The sequence below is a fragment of the Larus michahellis genome, chromosome 7 (assembly GCF_964199755.1).
Source record: "Larus michahellis chromosome 7, bLarMic1.1, whole genome shotgun sequence".
Taxonomy (NCBI): Eukaryota; Metazoa; Chordata; class Aves; order Charadriiformes; family Laridae; genus Larus; species Larus michahellis.
In genome coordinates, this window is record NC_133902.1 from 45,540,588 (window position 1) to 45,559,956 (window position 19,369).

The window sequence follows — 19,369 nt, forward strand, 5'->3', positions numbered from 1 at the left end:
GTGTTTTTCAGAGACTGCTTTATGGGAAAAAAACCCAAGCATGCTCTCTTCCTTGGAGAGCAAATCTTTTCACCGAAGCACCAGCTGATGCACGAAGGCAATATCTGAAAGATATTCTTCAAAGAGGATGAATCTTGGTATCTGCTCTCCTGACTAAATTCTACCTGTATTTATTTACTGAGCAATAGACTACAGAAGGCTTTTCAGGAGGCATTTTTACAGTATTTTTTCTTTGCATATTTATTTTTTTTAAAACTGAAGTCCAAACAAGAAAGCATCAAGAAGCACCTGCCGAACAAATGAGACTTGCAAGTATTACCATTAATGGATACTGCCAGTGGAAAGGTGTTTTTCACCAGGCACACACACATTATGTATGGCATACAAATGCTCTCGGTCTGAAGGACTTGACAAGGAGAGCTGAGTAACTGTGCACCAGGTCTGTAGTGCAGCCTGAGCTTCTGTGCCCAGAGACTACCAGGAGAAACAGAGGTTTGGATCTGACACAGAGAACGTAGGACACACTTTAGATGTTTAGAAAGTCTCCTGATGACAACAAAGTGTAAAATAGAATTAGAAAACCTGAATCCGTAAGTCAGACTGCAGTTTTCCTTTGATACTACTATAAAAATCCTACGCCGTAATCTCAAGAAGCTCAATTCTCCCCTGACATCACCCAAAGAAAAGATCTGAAAGCATCAGTCAAAATCAGCTGCCTTCCCAGTGCCATCAGAAAGGACCTGAACCTCTTGGATTATGGAGATTTATTGAAGGAGATTATATAGAATTGCTAGGCATTGCCAGAATTGCTTTAGTCTTCAAAACAGCTCCCAAGTGGAAGGTGTAAAGTTCTTTTGAATCAGCTTTCTTAAATTAACTGGCAAAAATTTGGATGCTTTCTTGATATTATAGCAAGACATAGACCCTTCTGAGGCAACCATGACAAATATTTTAAACTGATAGGTCTAATTTCCAAATGGAAGCTATTGTAGATGAAATCATTATTTTTGAGAAGTGATCCTAAATGTGAAATACTCCAAACAGGCGGTCTTTCCACATAAATTCTCCAGTCTACCAAACCTCATCTCAGGAAAGCGAGAATCTTCTCCAGAGAAGATTGGTCCATTCTTATCACTGATGTGGGAGTCCGCATATTTAAAATAAAAATAAGTGACTCGCATTAAGTGTTCCCTGAGTACAACAGCTTGATTAGTTTTTATTTGAGCTGAACCTCATCTCTCCTCCAAGCTGTAAAGGTGTATGTATGGAACCTTTTATCATGTTTCCAGGACTGCGTTTCTACCCCTAGCTCATGAATACTTATTCCCTGAAGGATGAAAGTTCTTCAAGTAATACTACTTCAGGATTTACTCTCTATCTTGGTTTGCTCACACTATATTTTAGCTTTAATTGCTAACTCCGCAAATGTAAGCTGAATCCTGCAGAACAGGTGTATGCAGCTCCCCAAAAGTGTCAGACGCATATTAAAAAGTTTCACAATTAAGTTAAATTTGAAAGGAACATGGACAGGCTTACTTAATCCGTAGATACCAATTTTTGTTCTTACTTTTTTTGTACCTCAAGGGATCTTCTAAGGATTTCTATCCTTCCCAATTCCCCTAAGAAACAGCTTTGAGAATCAAAAGTACAATTGGTATAATGACCGTCAAGATTAATGATTATATAAGTGTTTTTAAAATTCTCACGCAATGAAAGTGGGAATGTTCTGAAAGAACACAAAATATAAACCACATATTTGGAAAGGCAATGTATTAGAAGAGGTCCTTCATACTAAGAATAATACTTGTATTCATATTTTTAAATATCAGTAATCTCTAATTATTCTAATTACTACACTAATTATTCTTTCTTAATTAGGAAACATATCTAATAAAATATGTTAAATATTTATATTTTATCTATATTAGGCATTAGAACCACACTATTTCCAGACTGGGAATATTCCAGTACAGGCACTGGCAGTTAAAAAAAAAAATCTGATAAAACTTCATAATAAGAATGAACACAAATAACTTTATAGTTCTTTCTGCAAGGTAAAAAAAGGCCACTTTTTCAGCCTCTGAAAAATAAATCCATATTTTGCTGAAATTACTGGAACCTTGTGAGGGAGGGAAATCTACAGAGAGTGTATTTCCAACACTGTAAAGATGACGTCACTACGTAATTTCTGGGTTACCACAAAGGCAAGAAAATATTACTTGTCAGATAATTCTAATTAGGTGGATGTTTGGGGGAGGGGTTTGTTGTTTTTTTGTTTGTTTTTGATATATGACAAGGTCACCTCAGTTAAGTAGAAACTGATGTTTCTACTTCATATGTCAGTTCAGTAGAAAAAGGGAAAAAGTAATTGGTTCCTGTGTTCATCCATGGAAGAACTGCGGGGTAGGCTTTTAGCTGGTACAGTTCTCTATCCTCACTGTTCTAGGGTTCCATGAAGACGAAGGACCCCAGTGACAGCAATGGGCTCCCAATCAGACCATAAAGGAGAAATGCAGCAGAATACCCACATAACTGAAGAGACTTACAGAACATGGGAATTTTGACAAATAGCCTAAGAAAATTAAACTTTTAATACGTCAGGGTCCTCTCTCTAAATCATCCAGGCCCTTGCATGGTACCTGATTTTCCATCTCCCCACCCCTGCATTGCCACTGTGCAAAGATCCAGTGTTAAACGTTGAAGAAAAAGTTTCCATGAACACAACTCGATTTCAAGAAAGTTATCTCAGAAGTGGTTTGTAGAGGCCTCTTTGCAGCTGATGAGTGTCTAGTAGCAGGAAACACAAAGTGTATTAACTCAAAGTGGGATACAAATCTACTAACCAAGGAGACAAGAAGAAGATGAGCAGAATAAGAGATCCTTGGTTTCTGCTGATGCTGGCTAAAAGTGTAATGAAAAAGTTATTTATTTCCATCTTAGATATTGATGCTCTGGACATAAACTGTAGCTTCCTACCTCTTTGTCTGTCTCTCTCCTCCTCTGCCTCCTCATCTCCATTTCAGGTATCATGGTAATTCTCTCCTTTCTGCTTCTTCCAAGGTGCTCACCAGTTTACTAGCATGTCTTATTACTAAACCTGGTGTCTATATACCATCACACTCCTTTGCTTAGACAATACTCTATCAATTTTTAATATCTTAAGAAAATCCCAGTCCTAAAGTGGTTTGCAGTGGTTTATAGCTTGCCTCTTCTTGTGTGCCATTTCCACTAGCCACAAGCAACAGATTTCTACTTCTCTATTCATGAGCTTCTTGCTACAGGAATGAATAATCCAAAGTTCAGAAAGGGCTCAGAGCAAAACAGGTGCAATCTTATAGCAGTTACTGAAGACCTGAACACTGCAAGACAAACTAGCAAAGTTGGTAAACTAGTTATTTATTTGGATTAATCTAATCTAAAAGTGAATTAGTAGAAGTGACACACTTTTCAGCAGCAGAACAACCTGTCTTATTTCATAGCACATGATAGTACAGTAAGAGTACTCTTGTTAGCCTGTTCCCCAAAAGAATTGGATGTTGAGACAACCAGAGCCATTCTCAGCTGTTCCAAAACATACCAAACGGCTGCAAAGAAACTCATTAAGACTGAGCTCTGGAAGCATATCCAGTGCTGACTAGTAGTGGTTGGGTTTGGTTTTTTGCGTCTTCCTGTCTCCACATACTCCATGAGCAAAGGCCCCAGAAGCTCCCGTCACCTTCCCAGTAAGAACCCTGCACAAACAGCTCCCGAGGATGTTGTGTGTTACTCCATGTGGATTTAGCTGTTGATCTGGCTGCTCCAGGATGCTCAGCAGCACACTATACAAATGAGCTGTTTGCATTGAAATCATTCCATTTGAACAGGCTTTTTAAGATGATAAAAAGTCCAGATCTTGTTTACCAACGCCAGAAGCCACTCAATCCTGATTAATATGACCCAGAAGGACTACAGAAATTAGCACAGAATTCACTGGGAAACTGTAGGAGAAAAATATTTGCATATTGTATTCTGTAAAGGCTCTTTCTTGGTTCAGTATCTATAGCTGTGGAAGCAATTTGAGGAGTCAGGTAACTTCTCTCTGCAGCACCACAGTCAATCCAACTATTATTGTTTCAGAATGGTTTTCAGCTGTGGGTGGATCAGCGTTAGTGCTTATCCCTGGGACGTTTTTATTTGGCTAATCTTTGTAAATTGTCTGCTACGAACAAATTAATGATGCATTTTCCTTTAGCAAAACAGCTTTACCGTTTGTTCTTTGCTCTACACTGCTTTCTCATTTTAGTCCATTTGCAAATGGTCATTTGCTCACCAGAGGTGAAACTACAAATGGTTTGAAGCACTCTTTGTTCCATATTTATTTATAATTTGTAAAGGCATCTATTTATAGCTTCACATACTGTAGAACACGATTAGCAAACAAGAATAATGAAACTCGGTCTACCGATACAAAGCAGTAGCTGGATAAAATCCCCCATCTGAGGGGAAACGTTCACTATTTTCCACATTAGTCATCTTAGTGTGCTGCCGCTAACATTTACCCTCTTAGTAGATGCCTGGAAGGGAAAACAATAGCTTTCTGGCTGTGGCAGACAAATCTACTGGAGACACTTGGAAGAGATGTATGTTTTAGGGCGAGACTTCACCAACCAGAACCATGCCAACCACTCTTCCCACTCCAATCCGTTATGGCCAACTCTATGGAGTGACGCCCTACAGGTGAGGTGAAGCAGTGGAGAGACAAGATCGTACAGAAGATTTGGGATGTAGGAATGAGAAATCAGGGAACATTTCACAGCCTTCCTGTGCTAAACGGTTAAAGAAACAGTCGATTTCAAACAACGTGCAAAGGAATAAGACTGGGAGGTCAGTGACGATGGCACAGACTGCAAATAACCATGTTTCTTGCAGTTTCCTGGGTTAGAGTGAACTGCTGCCAAATACCAAGCATGGAGAATTACTGAAGACATTACTGATGGATATCATGTTAATACCAGCATTAAATTCTCTAGACTTCACCTTAATATTGCTTTACAGTTAACCAACTATAAAAGCACATTGTAAGGTCACAGAATTCATACAGAATTCAGTTAGCTTAAGGCTAACTCAAGTATCTCAACACTAAAGGGTAATTTGCAATCTAAGCATATCCATTTTATTCAGACATAAATCCATACAGAGTGCACTTAACAAAAACAGATATACTGACATTTTGAATTATCCTCCCAGAGGGAGAACTGCCCTGGCAGTATCAAGAAAGACAGATTTCCTCAGAACATGCTCAAGAGGCCAGGTTCGCAGCCATCTCAGTAAGCTAAACCAGAATTAGAAGCGAATTAGTAACATCCAAACAGCATCTCAGAATCAGGCAGTCTTAAATCAGAAGAGTCTCGAATACATCAAATGGGTAATGGTTGCCTCTTCAAAACCTGTAATAACATAGCTCTTACAGGAAAAGTGATGAAAACCTCGGAAAAGCCTTGCTTCCCTGCAGCAAGACTGAATTGGTTCCTTCATTCCTACTTGAAAGTAGCAACTAGCTTTTTTTTTTTTTTCCTTCTTTGCTTCTTAGAGTAAAGGTGATGGAAAAGAAAATAATCCATAGATACTTACTGTTTAACACCTATTTGCCTGGCAATAATTACTGTGCATAGAGGAGATTAAATATAACTGAATTCTAATACAGCGGGAAACATTATAACAAAACAAGCAGAAACTCATCCTCTAATCCAAGCAAGCAATGCAGGACTTCTCATCACTACAGGTAGAATTTTGCTCTGGCCTTACTTAGAGGGCGTTAGGACTAGGAGCTAAAAGATGCTTTAGAATAAATTAGCACAACTATAAATCTGACAAGAAGATTAATATTCTAACTATGTTCACGATAATTAACTCACCAAAACAGTTCCACAATCATTATCCAGCTAGAGTGGAAATGGGAAAGTTTATAGCACTCCTGTAGATTTATAAGCCAATTAAGAGTGACCCTCCTCTAGATTTCATTAGAAAAGCCTCTGGTTCAGCAAAAGCTCGCACATGCAAGCAAAGGTTTTCCTGAGGAAAGGGGCTGCAGGGGATCTTTATCACCTCTATTAAACACTTTTCCTGCTCCCCTCAGAATTACATATTCCTACCGCATCCTCAGCCTCCTGTCAACCCTCCAGCCCTTGCACCTGCGGGGAGGGGGACTGACACTGTGGCGCTTCTCTGAAGGGTAAGCCCTCCTCTGTACCTCGCGTGACCCAAGTGTCACGGTCCAAAACTAGAGATGCACTTCCTATCCCGTGATCCAGCTTTGGGGTTAGAGCCCACGGTCCCCCTTCCACCCGAAGCCACCTTCTCCCTTCCATGTGCAGTTGACAGCAGATGTGTAAGAAGCTTCACCAACAGTCAGCTCCAGACTTGATATGCACAAACACGTGCATGTGTTTGCACAGTATGAACTATCTCCTTGCTATCTATGCCTTTTTTTCCCCTTCATTGCCTTTCTGCACAGATTCATTGTTCTAAGAGCCTTCTCTGCCACTGTCAGAGCAGTCTCCCTTTATCTCCAGTTCCACAACTTCCTCTTCTCCTTTCAGAACTTTAGAGAAAGAACATCTCTTTTCTCCTTTTGCTGCATACATCTATGCCTGCTCCCTCCCCTTTCCTTTGTGTCTTCCTGCATAATTGTGTTTTTCAGCTTTGTAAAGTATTTTTCAATATAGATAGCGTAAAAATTGCTATCTAAAATTAAATAGCATTGTATCGCAGCCCACACTCTCGTCCCAGTAATATACACAATTTGGACTGACTCAAGCTGTGGTGCGTATGCAGGTAAAGTAAATTCTGAATTATTCAACACTTAAAAACACTGAAAAATCATTTACTTGTTACAAGCAATAAGATTTATGTTTTATGTCTCCCAATCAATAGCTAGTGTGTCCACACACAGCTGATTTATCCATATGGAAAATATAATTATAAGTCGAGTTCGCTCTGAACCACAGAGTCCTTTTGTAACAAGATTATTTAAATACAAATGGGGTTGGAAAATTGGTTTTAAATGGCTAATCTGTCTTGTCTTCAACTCCAGCTGCAGAATTTACTAACATCATAAACACAGGCTGAGTGAAAATCTAAGAGGTTTTCTGATTCTCCTCGCGATCTGTCTATGCAGCGCTCATTAACGGTGAAGTTGATGGGAGCTGTATGCATGCCGTGAGAGGAGGATAATAAGCCTTGTAATCTCTATAAAGAGAAAGGGATTTTTACTAGTCATACGTCATATATACCGGTGTGCAAACGTCTGTCTTATCGGCAGCCCAAGAAAGAATTTATGTAGCCAGGTCTCAGATGCACTGAAGGACACAGATACTATATGGGTGGACGAAACCTATACCCAGATGGCTGGAAACTACTCCTCAGGAGAACCACTTGCAATATGGAGCATCAGACGTGTGAAGACATGATTAGGAGAAGTTTCATCCGGGCAGACTTACTCAGGTGTTACGAAAGGCGCTACTGCCTTCCGTCTCCACCAAAGGTGGTGGATGGACCAGGACACGCAGCAGGGAAGGGCTGTGCCGGTACGTCCTCCCCCAAGAGAGCACTGCAGTACAGCCAGCTGGGAATACCCCGTCACTTTGTCTCTGGGTCATGCAGGTAGGCTGGGAGAAACTGCAGTTCAAAATCTGACTTGGTCTGAATAGAGATTAAGGCTTTCTGACAGTTTTAGCTTAACAGACATACTGGAGAAGAAATTTCCAAATCTCATTTTTCTTTGCTGAAATGCAAAGAAATTTAAACAAAGTGAAACCTCAAATTTCTACCTGAAATCAAATGCTTGCCTTGAAACCCAGGTACTTCTTACACCCTTCTTTTCAGCAATTCAGTAATCGTTATTCTGTCAAATGTTCTCCATGTAGTTATATCGCCTTCAGAAAAAAACAAAAGAATTCACCACACTATATAGGTCCCTTATACTGATACATAATCTCCCCTTTCAACAACTGTAAATGAATGATAAATTGTCACCAATAAGCAAGTGGTGTGAGACATTCAGTAATATTCATACATCAAAGCACAAACTTCCAGCTAGTTTTACTAAAGTAGAAGCTGTATCAGCGGATCTGATGGGTCCAGTGCCTATCAATATTTTATATTGATACAGCAGACGTCGTCTAATGATCTCCAGGCAATGATTTCGATTTTACAGCCCCATCTGAGCTACGAGCCAGTGTTGACCACTTCTTAAGTTAGGAACAGCACAGCCTTCTGAAACAAAAAGCAATGAAGTAGATAAAACTTCTAGCCCTTTTAGCTATACACAAAAATTTAAAAAGGAAATCTTGAAAAAAACATAAAGTCCTGAGGGATGTAGAGAATACTAAAACCCTGCCCCAAGGACTGAGAAAAAAAAGCTTCAAAGTTAAAGCCTGCAGGGAGGTTGTGTTTCCCACCCACCCACCTGAGATTTATAAAGTGGTGTATTTTCCACAGGAACCCAGATTTTAACCCTTCCACTCCCTCTGGATGAGAGGTAACTGGTAACTTGCCAACTTGCCCTGATGGAGGAGACTCCTACCTTGAATCCTGCTCTGACAGACCACCCTGGCACCCCTAAAAAGAATGGACTATAGGTTCCGAAGGTTGAAATTACCAATCTTGTGGCAGATTGGTACAGTGTACATTGTCACAGATTGTGACAGTGGAGGCTGCCCTGGGGTGCTGCCTTCTTATCCCTGTGAAATGGTCCGCTCTGCTGCCCTCCCCCAAGTCAAGGGTGATGGTGTTTTCCAAGGGGTGTACAATGTAGAACTTCCCTTAGAGCTATTTAACAGCCCAGATATTTTCATTTCATCCAAAGCTCTGCCTTGTATAGAAAAACCTTCAACATACAGCTGGACAGCACACTTCTGTTTTCCTTCTTATTTAGAAAAAAGCCTACGGAACGGATTACTACCAATAAAACAGAAACACTGCAAAATTTGAAATTATAATTCTATACATGCTTCTGAAAACCTCTTTGGCTTTCCTCTTGATGCTCTGAATGGCTTTCAAGATCTAATTTAATTCAGTGGAACAAATCCAAAAATTGCCAGGGAAAAAAAAGAATCAACTTTCTCTTTAGTTAGAACAAAAATTGTACAGAAGTAATTCTTAATCTTCATTCATTCCATGGGCAGGCATACAAGCTCATAGGTGTTAACGAGACTTGCCAGTTTAGGTGGACTGTAGAGTCTAATGAAATGTCAAATGAGCCCACTTTGGATTTTCACTATCAGATTATTCCAATGGCAAAGTTTGGCAATGCATCCTAACAATCCCTTCAAGCCCTCTGCCTGGGGACATGGAGCAAATCGTTCTTCTGCACTGGAATTATGTTACTGGCTCATATGGTCACGGTGTCTTTTAGAAACTAATATGAGGGGAAGAATAGCTAAATCCTTTCCCCAGTGTTACCTTTTCCACAACAAAATTCTATTTCATCTTTCCTTACTTATATACAAAACTATCTTCTATAGTCTATGGTGGTTTTCATTAGAAAAATCTTACAAAAATCACCCCTGCAGAATGCAAGCTTCCAGATCTACTGAAGGTTTAGAACTTGCATCAGGGTCTGCTCTGAATCACTTTCATGCCTGATCACTTAGTAAAACAAGAGAGTTCAGGTTCTTCATAAATCCTAATTCACTGTCAAATGCATGCTGGGCTTGTTCTTATTCTTCTGTGCAGTGTTAGATGCCAGATCAGAAACTCACGAAATTAGATCCTTAGGGAACAAAGATTTGCTACGGTAAATTCTATGTGTTGTCTTTTCAGGTTTCCTTTTAAGAAAAAAAAAAAATTACCAAAAATAAATAAAAGGTCAAGAACTTCCAAAAAGGAAAGGGCTGAAAAGTTAGACACGTAATAAAAAATTAATTTGTCTTAATATAAAATTTTAACAAGGCCCATAATATTTTCAGGGAAGAAAGCACTTAATGACGCCAAGTCTGTAAAAAGATCTCAATTCTGAATTTCTGAGTCCCAAAGGTGGAAGTCCAGAGCCAGATTAAATGATCACTATATTCAGTCCAGAATGAAATTGCACTGGTTTTGAACACCGAAAAGAAAGTAAACACACAAAAATAAAATAAAAAGTAGTATCTGGAGCAAGTCCAGCCTAATATAACTTTAAGCAACAGGTGAAGCAGAGCTGCACTTGATAACTTTATGACCATTTTTGGGCCAAAGCTGCCTTTCCAAAGGAAGAAGGACTTCCACTAGCTTTTCCTAAATCAAACCATGATAAAACAAAGACAGTAGTAATGCAATGAATTTTAAAACCACAGATGTTAACCTCCCTGCACATGCATTCCCTCTGTCAGCAACATTCTTGGGAAAAAATTCAGCACCCCTTCTCCTCTCTTCCTGCTGCACAACAACTCTCCTCATTCACAATCATTATGTTCTGGAAGCAAAATCTGCTTCTGTGACATTTAACCAAAGAAAAATTGAAGAGAAAAAAACAGAAGTCTACTTGATCACCCTTACAATGTTCATTTGCATGAAGAATATGTTTCATTCACCACCACATACTCTCACGCTACCAAGGCTATTGTTCCTCAGAAGTAGAGAATATAGCAAGGAGAGGATGCTGCCATTTGTTAACAATTCACATTTTCCATATGAAAGGATGACTCCTCCATCCGCACATGAGGGGCATCGCTACCACACGCGGTTCCTACTGACAGCACCTGGCCTGGCCACACATTGAACGTGCGAAACAGTAAGCGTCAAGTCTGCATTAAAATTTCAGGAAAAGCCTTGAGCACTTTCAGCGGACGTGCTAAATCATCCCACAACTCATGCTGCAGCTCCAGCCTTCTCCAGCCAAGGAGCAATTTACCACCCACCTCCCCCAGCAGGAGCTCTGTTGTTCTGGCCAGCAAGCGCGCATCAGACGCAGAGTTAATTTCCATATTTCCTGGAGAAACTACATAGGTGATTAGCCCCATTTACCCTGGTGTGCCTGAATCAAAGCCAACCAGGCACAGAGGCATGCAGGTCATTTTGAGTGCCCTGAGCATCCTCATAGTCTGAAAAACAATGTAGTCCTGAGGGCCTAAACCTGTATTACACAGACAGTCGGTGACACAACCCATTTAGATCAAAACACCTGGTGGAGGCGGCTCAGGTCTGCTCTCTCACCAGTAGAGCACTCCTCTGATCTGAAACCGAAGCCGTTTCTCCAAATGCCAAAATGAGCCCGAACCAGAAAGAAATGGGGCCAAAGGCATCCGCAGTTCGGACCTACCCAGATGGTGTCGTCCTGTCTGTACTGTTTCCAGTTGCGGCCGGTGTCGCTGAACATCAGCGTGTAGCTGGTCACCCAGTCTGAGCTCCCGTACCTGCCCTGGGTAGCGACCGCGACAATCTCCACTCTGTCTCCCAGATCAACCTGGAGCCACTGCTGCTCATTTGAGTCCAGCGGGGACCAGCCACCAGCTCCTGGAAGAGGTTGGACAAAGAAAATTTAGATGGCAAGGACAGCACAAGAAATTATACTTGAGAAAGCACCATGTTATTATTTCAGGTCATCACAGAGGTGTGGACTGCCTGAACATACTGCTGTTTGTTCATATTTTGCATTAGGAAATATGCTACATGGGGTGCGCTTCCTTAAGGTTTTCTTAATTAACCTAAAGTTTAAAAGGATTTTTGAATTTCTGAGAATTTTAGAGGAAATCTATTCTTTGTCAGTAAGGTTAGTACATCCTCAGTCACAAAAAAATACTTATCTATCCCTATTCGTATGCTTGTGCAAATCTGGGAATGCCGATTTCTAACTTCTAATTTGCTTTGACATTTTCTTTTTTGCTATGTTTTGAAAGACATGTGAAAATGTTAGTTATCTTTTTTGTGCCCTATTAAGTATTTGGAAGAATGGTTTAATTAGAGGTTGTAAATGCACTTCAGATAATACGCCATAAAGCTAGAGACCATGCAATTGAACAACTAAAAGGACTGCCTTCACACTGGAAAGCAGCCCCTTCTTTACACAAGATGCTTTATTAAGTGAACATGTATTTTATCTTAAACAAAAGAACAAACAAGATCTTCATAAGGACAAACACAAGTTGCAAATTATCCACTTCCCCATTCAGGAATGGAGACTTCAGAAGTCACGACCACATGGAAGCTGATAGATTGTAATTCATGTTTGTGCTTTGAAAGTGAAGTTATGTACTGCCCCTTGGATTCTTTCAGAGGTTGAAGAGGCCCGTGGTAACGCCAAGCCAATGAGACACAGAACTGCAACCACTGCTTGAATGTCACCACTTCAGTCACTACAATAAATGTGAGCTTATGGTTAAAAGGCAAATCCTTCCAGCCTGGAATATATTATTTTAAGTTCTCTTGCTTTCTTTTACACCCTTGAATTATAGGCTGTGCTTATTTTTTTTTAACTTGTTTCTACTTGCACACATTTATTCTCTGTATACACCCAGTGTTCACTTCAGCTTTACAAATAAGTGAACAATGGAGCTATGAAGAACGCAGAAGCCATTAACAAAGTATCCAAAGCAGCAAATTTTCAGGCTGTCTCTGCTTCTGCAACCCGTCATCTTGTTCGTTTTGCCGTTATTAGTGAAGTTTACAAAAGCACTTCTGAGTGATTACAGTGAACACAATCACATTGGGAAGGAAAGGGGGAAATACAGAGTTGAGAGTAAAGCATTAATAATTCCTCACGTAAACTACAAGAATGATTCCAGTATGCATTTCCAAACAAAAATCATTACTAAACTTTGGTTACAAATAGATGAATTTACCATAATATTTTAATCTTATTACTCGATCTGTCTCAAAGCTGCTCTATGAAGAGTTTATTGAAGTGAACTGGGTTGAAAGATCAATAAATGTTGTTTATATCAACTCAATTTCGGTAACTTTGCCCTTTAAAAAATTCTTGATTTGCCTGGACTGTGTTGTATTTTCTAACTCACGACTGAAATTTCTTTGTCAAAAGATAAGTGTTAGAATTTTCATTACTTACAGTTCATTAAGATTGGATTTAGTCCTATTCCTGAAACAGAAGTGTGTTTATTCTATAGCCAGCATTGAGTATCGTCCCTGCTCCCCTGGATGATTCAGCCTTCATTCCTCTATGAGAACTCTCCAGGGAAAATAGTTTATAACCGATCCGATGCATACTGCCTGCTCGTGCCATGCTTTATTTTACCCTTTTCAATCACAACAGAAGTCTTCATCGTCATTGTGACTATTTTACCTGCCTTAAATAGAATACTCTCCCCTATGAGCATGCCATGAAAGACCTAATGAGAATATTAGGAATTTCGCCACTCAATCTTCTCTGACTACTTCATAGCTCTCTTTTAACTCCATACATATATATAGCTTATATAAAACTATAGTACTTCCTGTTAAAAATCCTAATGTTTCTTCTCCCCCCCTGCCCTTTTTTTTTTTCATCTTAAATGCCATATAAAGAATATTTCTGTCTAGCTTTTAAGATATAAACGATATAACTGTTTTCGAAGACAAAAAGCTGCCTATTTCTCCTACGCAGAATTGTGACTAATGTACAAACAGGAGCCAAAGGAAAACTTCCTTTGGATTGTAATATCCAGTATCTGAAATAGACTCTGAACATGATAGTTGCCGCTTTGTTTACAGTTTTATTTCAGGAATGGTCAGTACATAGATGTTCAGTTCAGAAGTTCTGGTGGGCCTGTAACACAAAGTTGTTCCCGTCAATACTCCAAAGATCTTATTCTAGATGTTTTCAGTAAATATTAAAAGAAAGATGGGCAATTTCATCTTTCCACAAACAGCAACAGCTAGATGGAGGAAAATCACTTATAACAAGTAATTTGTTTGATGAGTTTCCCGTTAAAAAAAAAGACAAAAATCTTTGCTTTCTCTGTTCTAGTTTATACATAACGTCTTAAGCCAAGCTTATTACCACAAGTACCTTCCAGCAGTTTGCTAAAGATCATAACTAGCATCTACTCTGTGTAGTTTATGTTCTCTCCCCTCTGCTGCTGGAAGTGGAAGAAAGGTGATATGCTTTCCACAAAAGTATTTGGCTTTACTATGCGCTGCTGTTTTCCAGTTTGAGCATGGCACCACAGGCTTACAGTTTCAAAGTCAGTCAAACAAACGATACGCACTGAATAGAAATTTGGGAGATCTGTGTTGAGCTTAAGCTCTCAAATCGCAGATTACATGGCATCTCTGCACTGCATATCTCTTCACACGAGCATATTTGTCTGTTGGGAATGTCACTCTTTAGACATAAGCACTGCATGACACGGCAGTGACACCTGCTCATAGCATCACCTCTTCAGAAGCTGGTCTTGCAAGAGAGATGTTATCGGTTACGGAACAGCAGCAGCTTCATACACCTTTTCCCACGGGGAAAAAATCCACTGTATTTCCCACTCCCAAACCTTCCACCATTACGGTTTCCACAGAGGGACAGTAGTTCTACTGACTTGTAAGAACGGCAGCTAAAATCCCTGCAACAGCAAAGCTGCGCTGGCTGCGTGACTGAGGGCAGAACTAAAGCTTTTCCCATTGGGCCCCTCTCACTTTAGTAGAGCAAACACATAACTTCTGCTCACTTTTGTGGGTTTCCCAAATCCTCACCAAATACTGCTGTGAGTGCCAGAAATCAATAAATGTGCTTTTTCCTCCATGTTTGCCCTGTTATACAGAGCAAGTGGCACAAGGGATACTGGCATCTTTTTCCAGCATGATCTGCATCTGCACATTTCTTCTATGCACATCATTCCCTATAGTGTATCAACACCCCGCCCCATATATTTCTTTTAGTAAGTACCAAAAAGCACATCCAAAGTATAGTAACTCTTTTACAGCCATTTGCTCCTCTGCACACCAGTGATGCTCACCCTGGGGAACGTTTGTCAGGGCAGACCCAAGACAAGAGACAAGAACGCAGGATGTGAAGGCTTTAATAGGCAACAACAAGGGCTACTGAAGACACAATATTTACAGGACGTCAACTCCTTTGAACAGATACAAGCATAACCTTGACACTGTTTTCCTGCAGTTGGGCACAAGGAAATTGAAGAGAACCATACACCTTTTACTAATAGTGTGGCATAAACATAAAACAGATGAAAATGTATCTCTGATTACCTAAAAACAAACATACAGATCCGGTAGGTGTAATGTGAAAAGTACTAACGTATGAAGATGACACACTTCCTCTCTCACAAGAAAATAAGAGAGAGAGGATGCTCAACCAAGTCAACACATGCTTGGCACTTCAGAATATCATGTCTGAGGGGCATAGAATTTCCCCATGCTGCCCACCAGATTCCCACTGGCATTCATAGGATTCTGCGCGTTGCACTACACTGTCATTCCTCACAGTTCACACATTTTGCACTTTCTGTGGATCATTTCAAGGTAGAGGTTCAACACGGTATGGAGAAAATGCCCTAGTGGAGAAACAGTACCACAGGAACCTGATATATTGTTCATATTCTCCATGGCAACAAATCATAATGATAGAAACATGAGAAGAACAAAGATCAGATGGCTTCTCTGTTGGACACCCATACGACTCCAAGAAATAGGATCAAATACTTTTTTCTTTTACAGACCATTTGTACACTTTGCCGTAATTGTTCCAAAAATTGCATTTAAGCCCAGTGTTACGCAGTCAATGCTCCTTGATGTTCCACAGGGCTGTTCAGGATGCCCATACTTATTTGTAGTTTATTAATACGGAGCAAAGGGAATGCCTGTTTCCACCCTACAGTGCCTTACAAACAGCTCAAATGGCTTTATATTGTGCTACAAACTCTTGGGCTTCCTGCTGCAACTAAGTGTTTCCCTGCTGCAGAATTTTAATTTAATGCCCAGATCAAACACTTCCTGGCCATAAAACAAATTCTTTTTGACATTATATATGTTTTATATTCCCATACATAATTGCCTATACTGACTACTCAGGCTGAGAGCTAATAGAGAACTGAAAAAGCTTAGTTGATACAGTCATATTGCAGCAATTTTCTTATTCTTTTTCATTATTTATTTACTATAAACAAAACAGCCGATTAATCTCTCCCATGGGTAAGTAAAATATTTCATACCTCAGAATCATATTTATCAGAATTATACTAACTGCTTTACTATTATCAGTACGTATTTATCAGCATTTTAATTGAGCACTTTCAGCAGTTCACACAAAGCTTTACTTATGAGTAGTTTGTGTGGTAGTTTTTTCTAATGGCACATTTCACTGCTGCAGGCCTTTTTTTAAACAACAGCCTTTTAGTTATTGTTATCTATTACTGAATCAACTTGATGAATTAGAACTTTCTATTGATGTAGGTCTGGACTGTATTTTATAAATTCGTCTTTACCTGTTGCATTCATATTTACATTAACAAATAGATTTATCTCTCTTTCTACCTGGAGGCACTGTTACTTGCAGCACTGTCTTATTAATTACAAACAAAGCTAAGCCAACTCATCGAAACACTCCAACATTATTAGAAAGCCATGGCACGGTCCTTTTTAGTGAATATTATTTCTTGTAAAGATATCTACTGTTTGTATTCAAGTGCCAGCCAAAGAAAGCTCCTTCAGCCACCATCTACCATTGCTTGTTCCTCCATTCTGAGATGAAGTTCCTATATGAATTCTGCTGGCACTACATCTGTGCATTTCTGCAAAAGTCTGTGCAACAAAAGAATTAAGCAAGATAGAGCTTGGCTTCTAGCTCTCTGTGTTGGGCTTAGCTCCTCAGTTATCACATAAGCCTTCAAAACATGAAAAAAAAAATGTTGCTGAAACAACTTCCATGCTTAGGGCTCAGTTTCAATGCTCTGTCTTCCTCTTCCCATGATTTGTGCCAAAGGATAGCATGGACCTTGCCGATACAATACTGTAGGTCTAAAAGCTGGAATCTCTTACCCCCCTATTACATGGCAAAACTACTCTGGCACAGCTAAATAAGACCTATTTCATTTTCTGCCCTTAAATTGCAATCATTGTCAATTTATTTTAGACTTTTTTTAATACCACTTTAAAATACAGTACAGCAAGAGCTTGCCTTGAAATAATATTGAGCATGAATCTCTTCCTCTTTTCGGCAAATAAAATTAGTCATTAGAGCTATTTGTAAAAATCACACAAGAACATCTATTCACCATCCCAGCTAGCAGTTGAAGACAAAGGCAGGGAAAACTCAAATATCCTCAATGTTCACAATTTTTTTTTTGTTGAGCAGCTACCATATGACCTTTTACTTGCTGAGGAACCCTAGTTCAGGAGTTTAAATATGATATAGTAACTCCCATCTAACACTTCCCTAATAACCTGGCAACTCCTTATCATTACCGACAAGCATCTAAGAGACAGACCTTTACTGGCTTTCTATAGATTTATCAAACAGTGTTTGATTAAAACAGACATTTCAGAGATTTTTTAATTAGGAAAATTCTCATTTATTTTCAATTAAAAACTTTTTCCTAGTAGTATACTTTCTAGTGTTTCTTATAATGAAAATCATACGTAATCTGATAATACAGGGCTTTCCTCTTTTAGAGGGTCTAACTTGGGAAGAAGATGGGAGCCAACAACCCACTTTTGCAACGCGGTGTCCAATGCCCTTGATACTGCCAGCTTCTCTTTTCTGGTACTAAGTTTGATCCTAGTAGCTTTATCTCATGCGTGAGCTCATTATCTGGGACTCAAACATTCTTCATGGCAAATATGTGTAAAATTTTTTCATTCATTTTCACTATTTCTGCTGATTTATGTAATCATTGCACAGTTCCACTGGAACATTAACATCTAGTTGCTACTAGCTTTAAAAAACACCTACATTTTAGTACGGGGCCTCAAGCCTAATGACCTTCAAGCTCTAAAGATTATGTGCCGTCTTCAAAAGGAAAGACTATCTGAACTTCCTTCAGGATGTTTCTACAAAAGAAGTGGAGAGCTTCAAATTTAATACAAGTTTTCTATAATAAAGGAAGGAATTCTATGATTCTATGAATTGCTCTTAAATAGAGCTCTCACAGAAGCATAAATTAACAGCTCTATTCAACTTGGCTCTGAATGCACTGCACACAAACAGCATAGAAAGTTATTCTTTGTAAATGTGAATAAAAAGAATAGTTTAGGCATTTCATACTGCAACCTTACCATCTCGCCTGTTGAGCTTTGCAAAGCTGGGACTGTGAGTACTGAAGAGCTCAGAGGAACTGGTAAGGGCTGTTGAAGGTAAGGGAGATACCAATGCATCATCACAATTATCTAAAAAAAAGCAAAAAAACAGAACATAAACAGGTCATCACATGAGCAACAAATATGCCAACTCATGCTATCTCAAGGTGGTGTTTGTTTCTACTTAGTAGAGAGAGACTGCAGAAAAAGCACACTTGTGCATGAATTCACGTGCGAGGCTGAAATTTACCCTCCAGAATGACAGTCTGGTGGGATGGCAACTGGATGGGAGCTGTTGTTAAGACATCAAATACTTGAAAAGCTAGAAAATGTTTTCCTTTCAGTGAATGAAATTTGATGATCTACCCTCCAGTTAAAGAAGGTAATGACTCTTGTTGCAAAAGCCACCAGAAGAATGTACTAATGCCCTGGCAGGCTTTAGAGAACACTCCAGGTGTTGTGTTCAGTAAAGTCTGTCCACAGAGCAGATACGTAATGTAGGAGTTACAACTTCATACTTCCATATGGAAGTGACACACAAGGATGTGCCACCTGGCCTTTTGCAACATGTGAAAGCATGTCTCATGCTTCACAAGAGTCCTATGCTGCACTCTAATTACAAAACCTGAACACTTCCTTCATTTCTTCCCCTGGCTCACCCACCTATACACAGCCAAATTAATTATGTTCGCTCAAATGAGTAGTCTACTACGTCTTTCCGCTCTTACTTTCACATTCTTATCTGAGAACAGATGGGCTAGGGTAAGGCTCAAGTTGAATTTTTGACCCATAATGTTTGAATAAGGATGAAATTTGGTGAAGTAAGTTTGCTCGTTACAATGCTGTCACATACACACTCAAGAACATAGTGCAGGGTTTCAGTAGGGAATAATAATAATAAAACCCTCTCATTTTTAATTGAATCTCCCATGGAGCAAACATGGATCTAATTACTGGAAAAGTCCTGCAGGTTAGCAGGATCTCAGGCACCACAGTGTTCTCGCACTCACAGAGTAAATATACAATTTGCAAGGATGGGAGGAGGGGGGGTGAGCAGGGAGTAATGCATTAATGATATTTCAGGACTACAAAAGGCAAGGAATGGAAGCAAAAATTACTTTATAGTTATGACAGCAAATTTAGGACTGACCCAAAATTCGGTGATACCTTTCCC

General features: G+C 39.5%; 1 protein-coding gene across 3 annotated transcripts in view; it reads right to left on the reverse strand.

The window, feature by feature from the left end:
• Positions 1-19,369, reverse strand: part of CNTNAP5 (contactin associated protein family member 5) — a 296,300-nt gene that overhangs the window by 201,764 nt on the left and 75,167 nt on the right. For all 3 annotated transcript variants that reach the window (XR_012588190.1, XM_074593548.1, XM_074593549.1), the window contains exons 2-3: positions 18,175-18,285; positions 11,279-11,472 (exon numbers count right to left, since the gene is read on the reverse strand). Coding sequence is in view for 2 of the 3 variants with exons in the window: in XM_074593548.1 (XP_074449649.1) it covers positions 11,279-11,472; positions 18,175-18,285 (305 nt within the window). In the remaining variant the exon portion in view is untranslated. The remainder of the gene's footprint in view (positions 1-11,278; positions 11,473-18,174; positions 18,286-19,369) is intronic.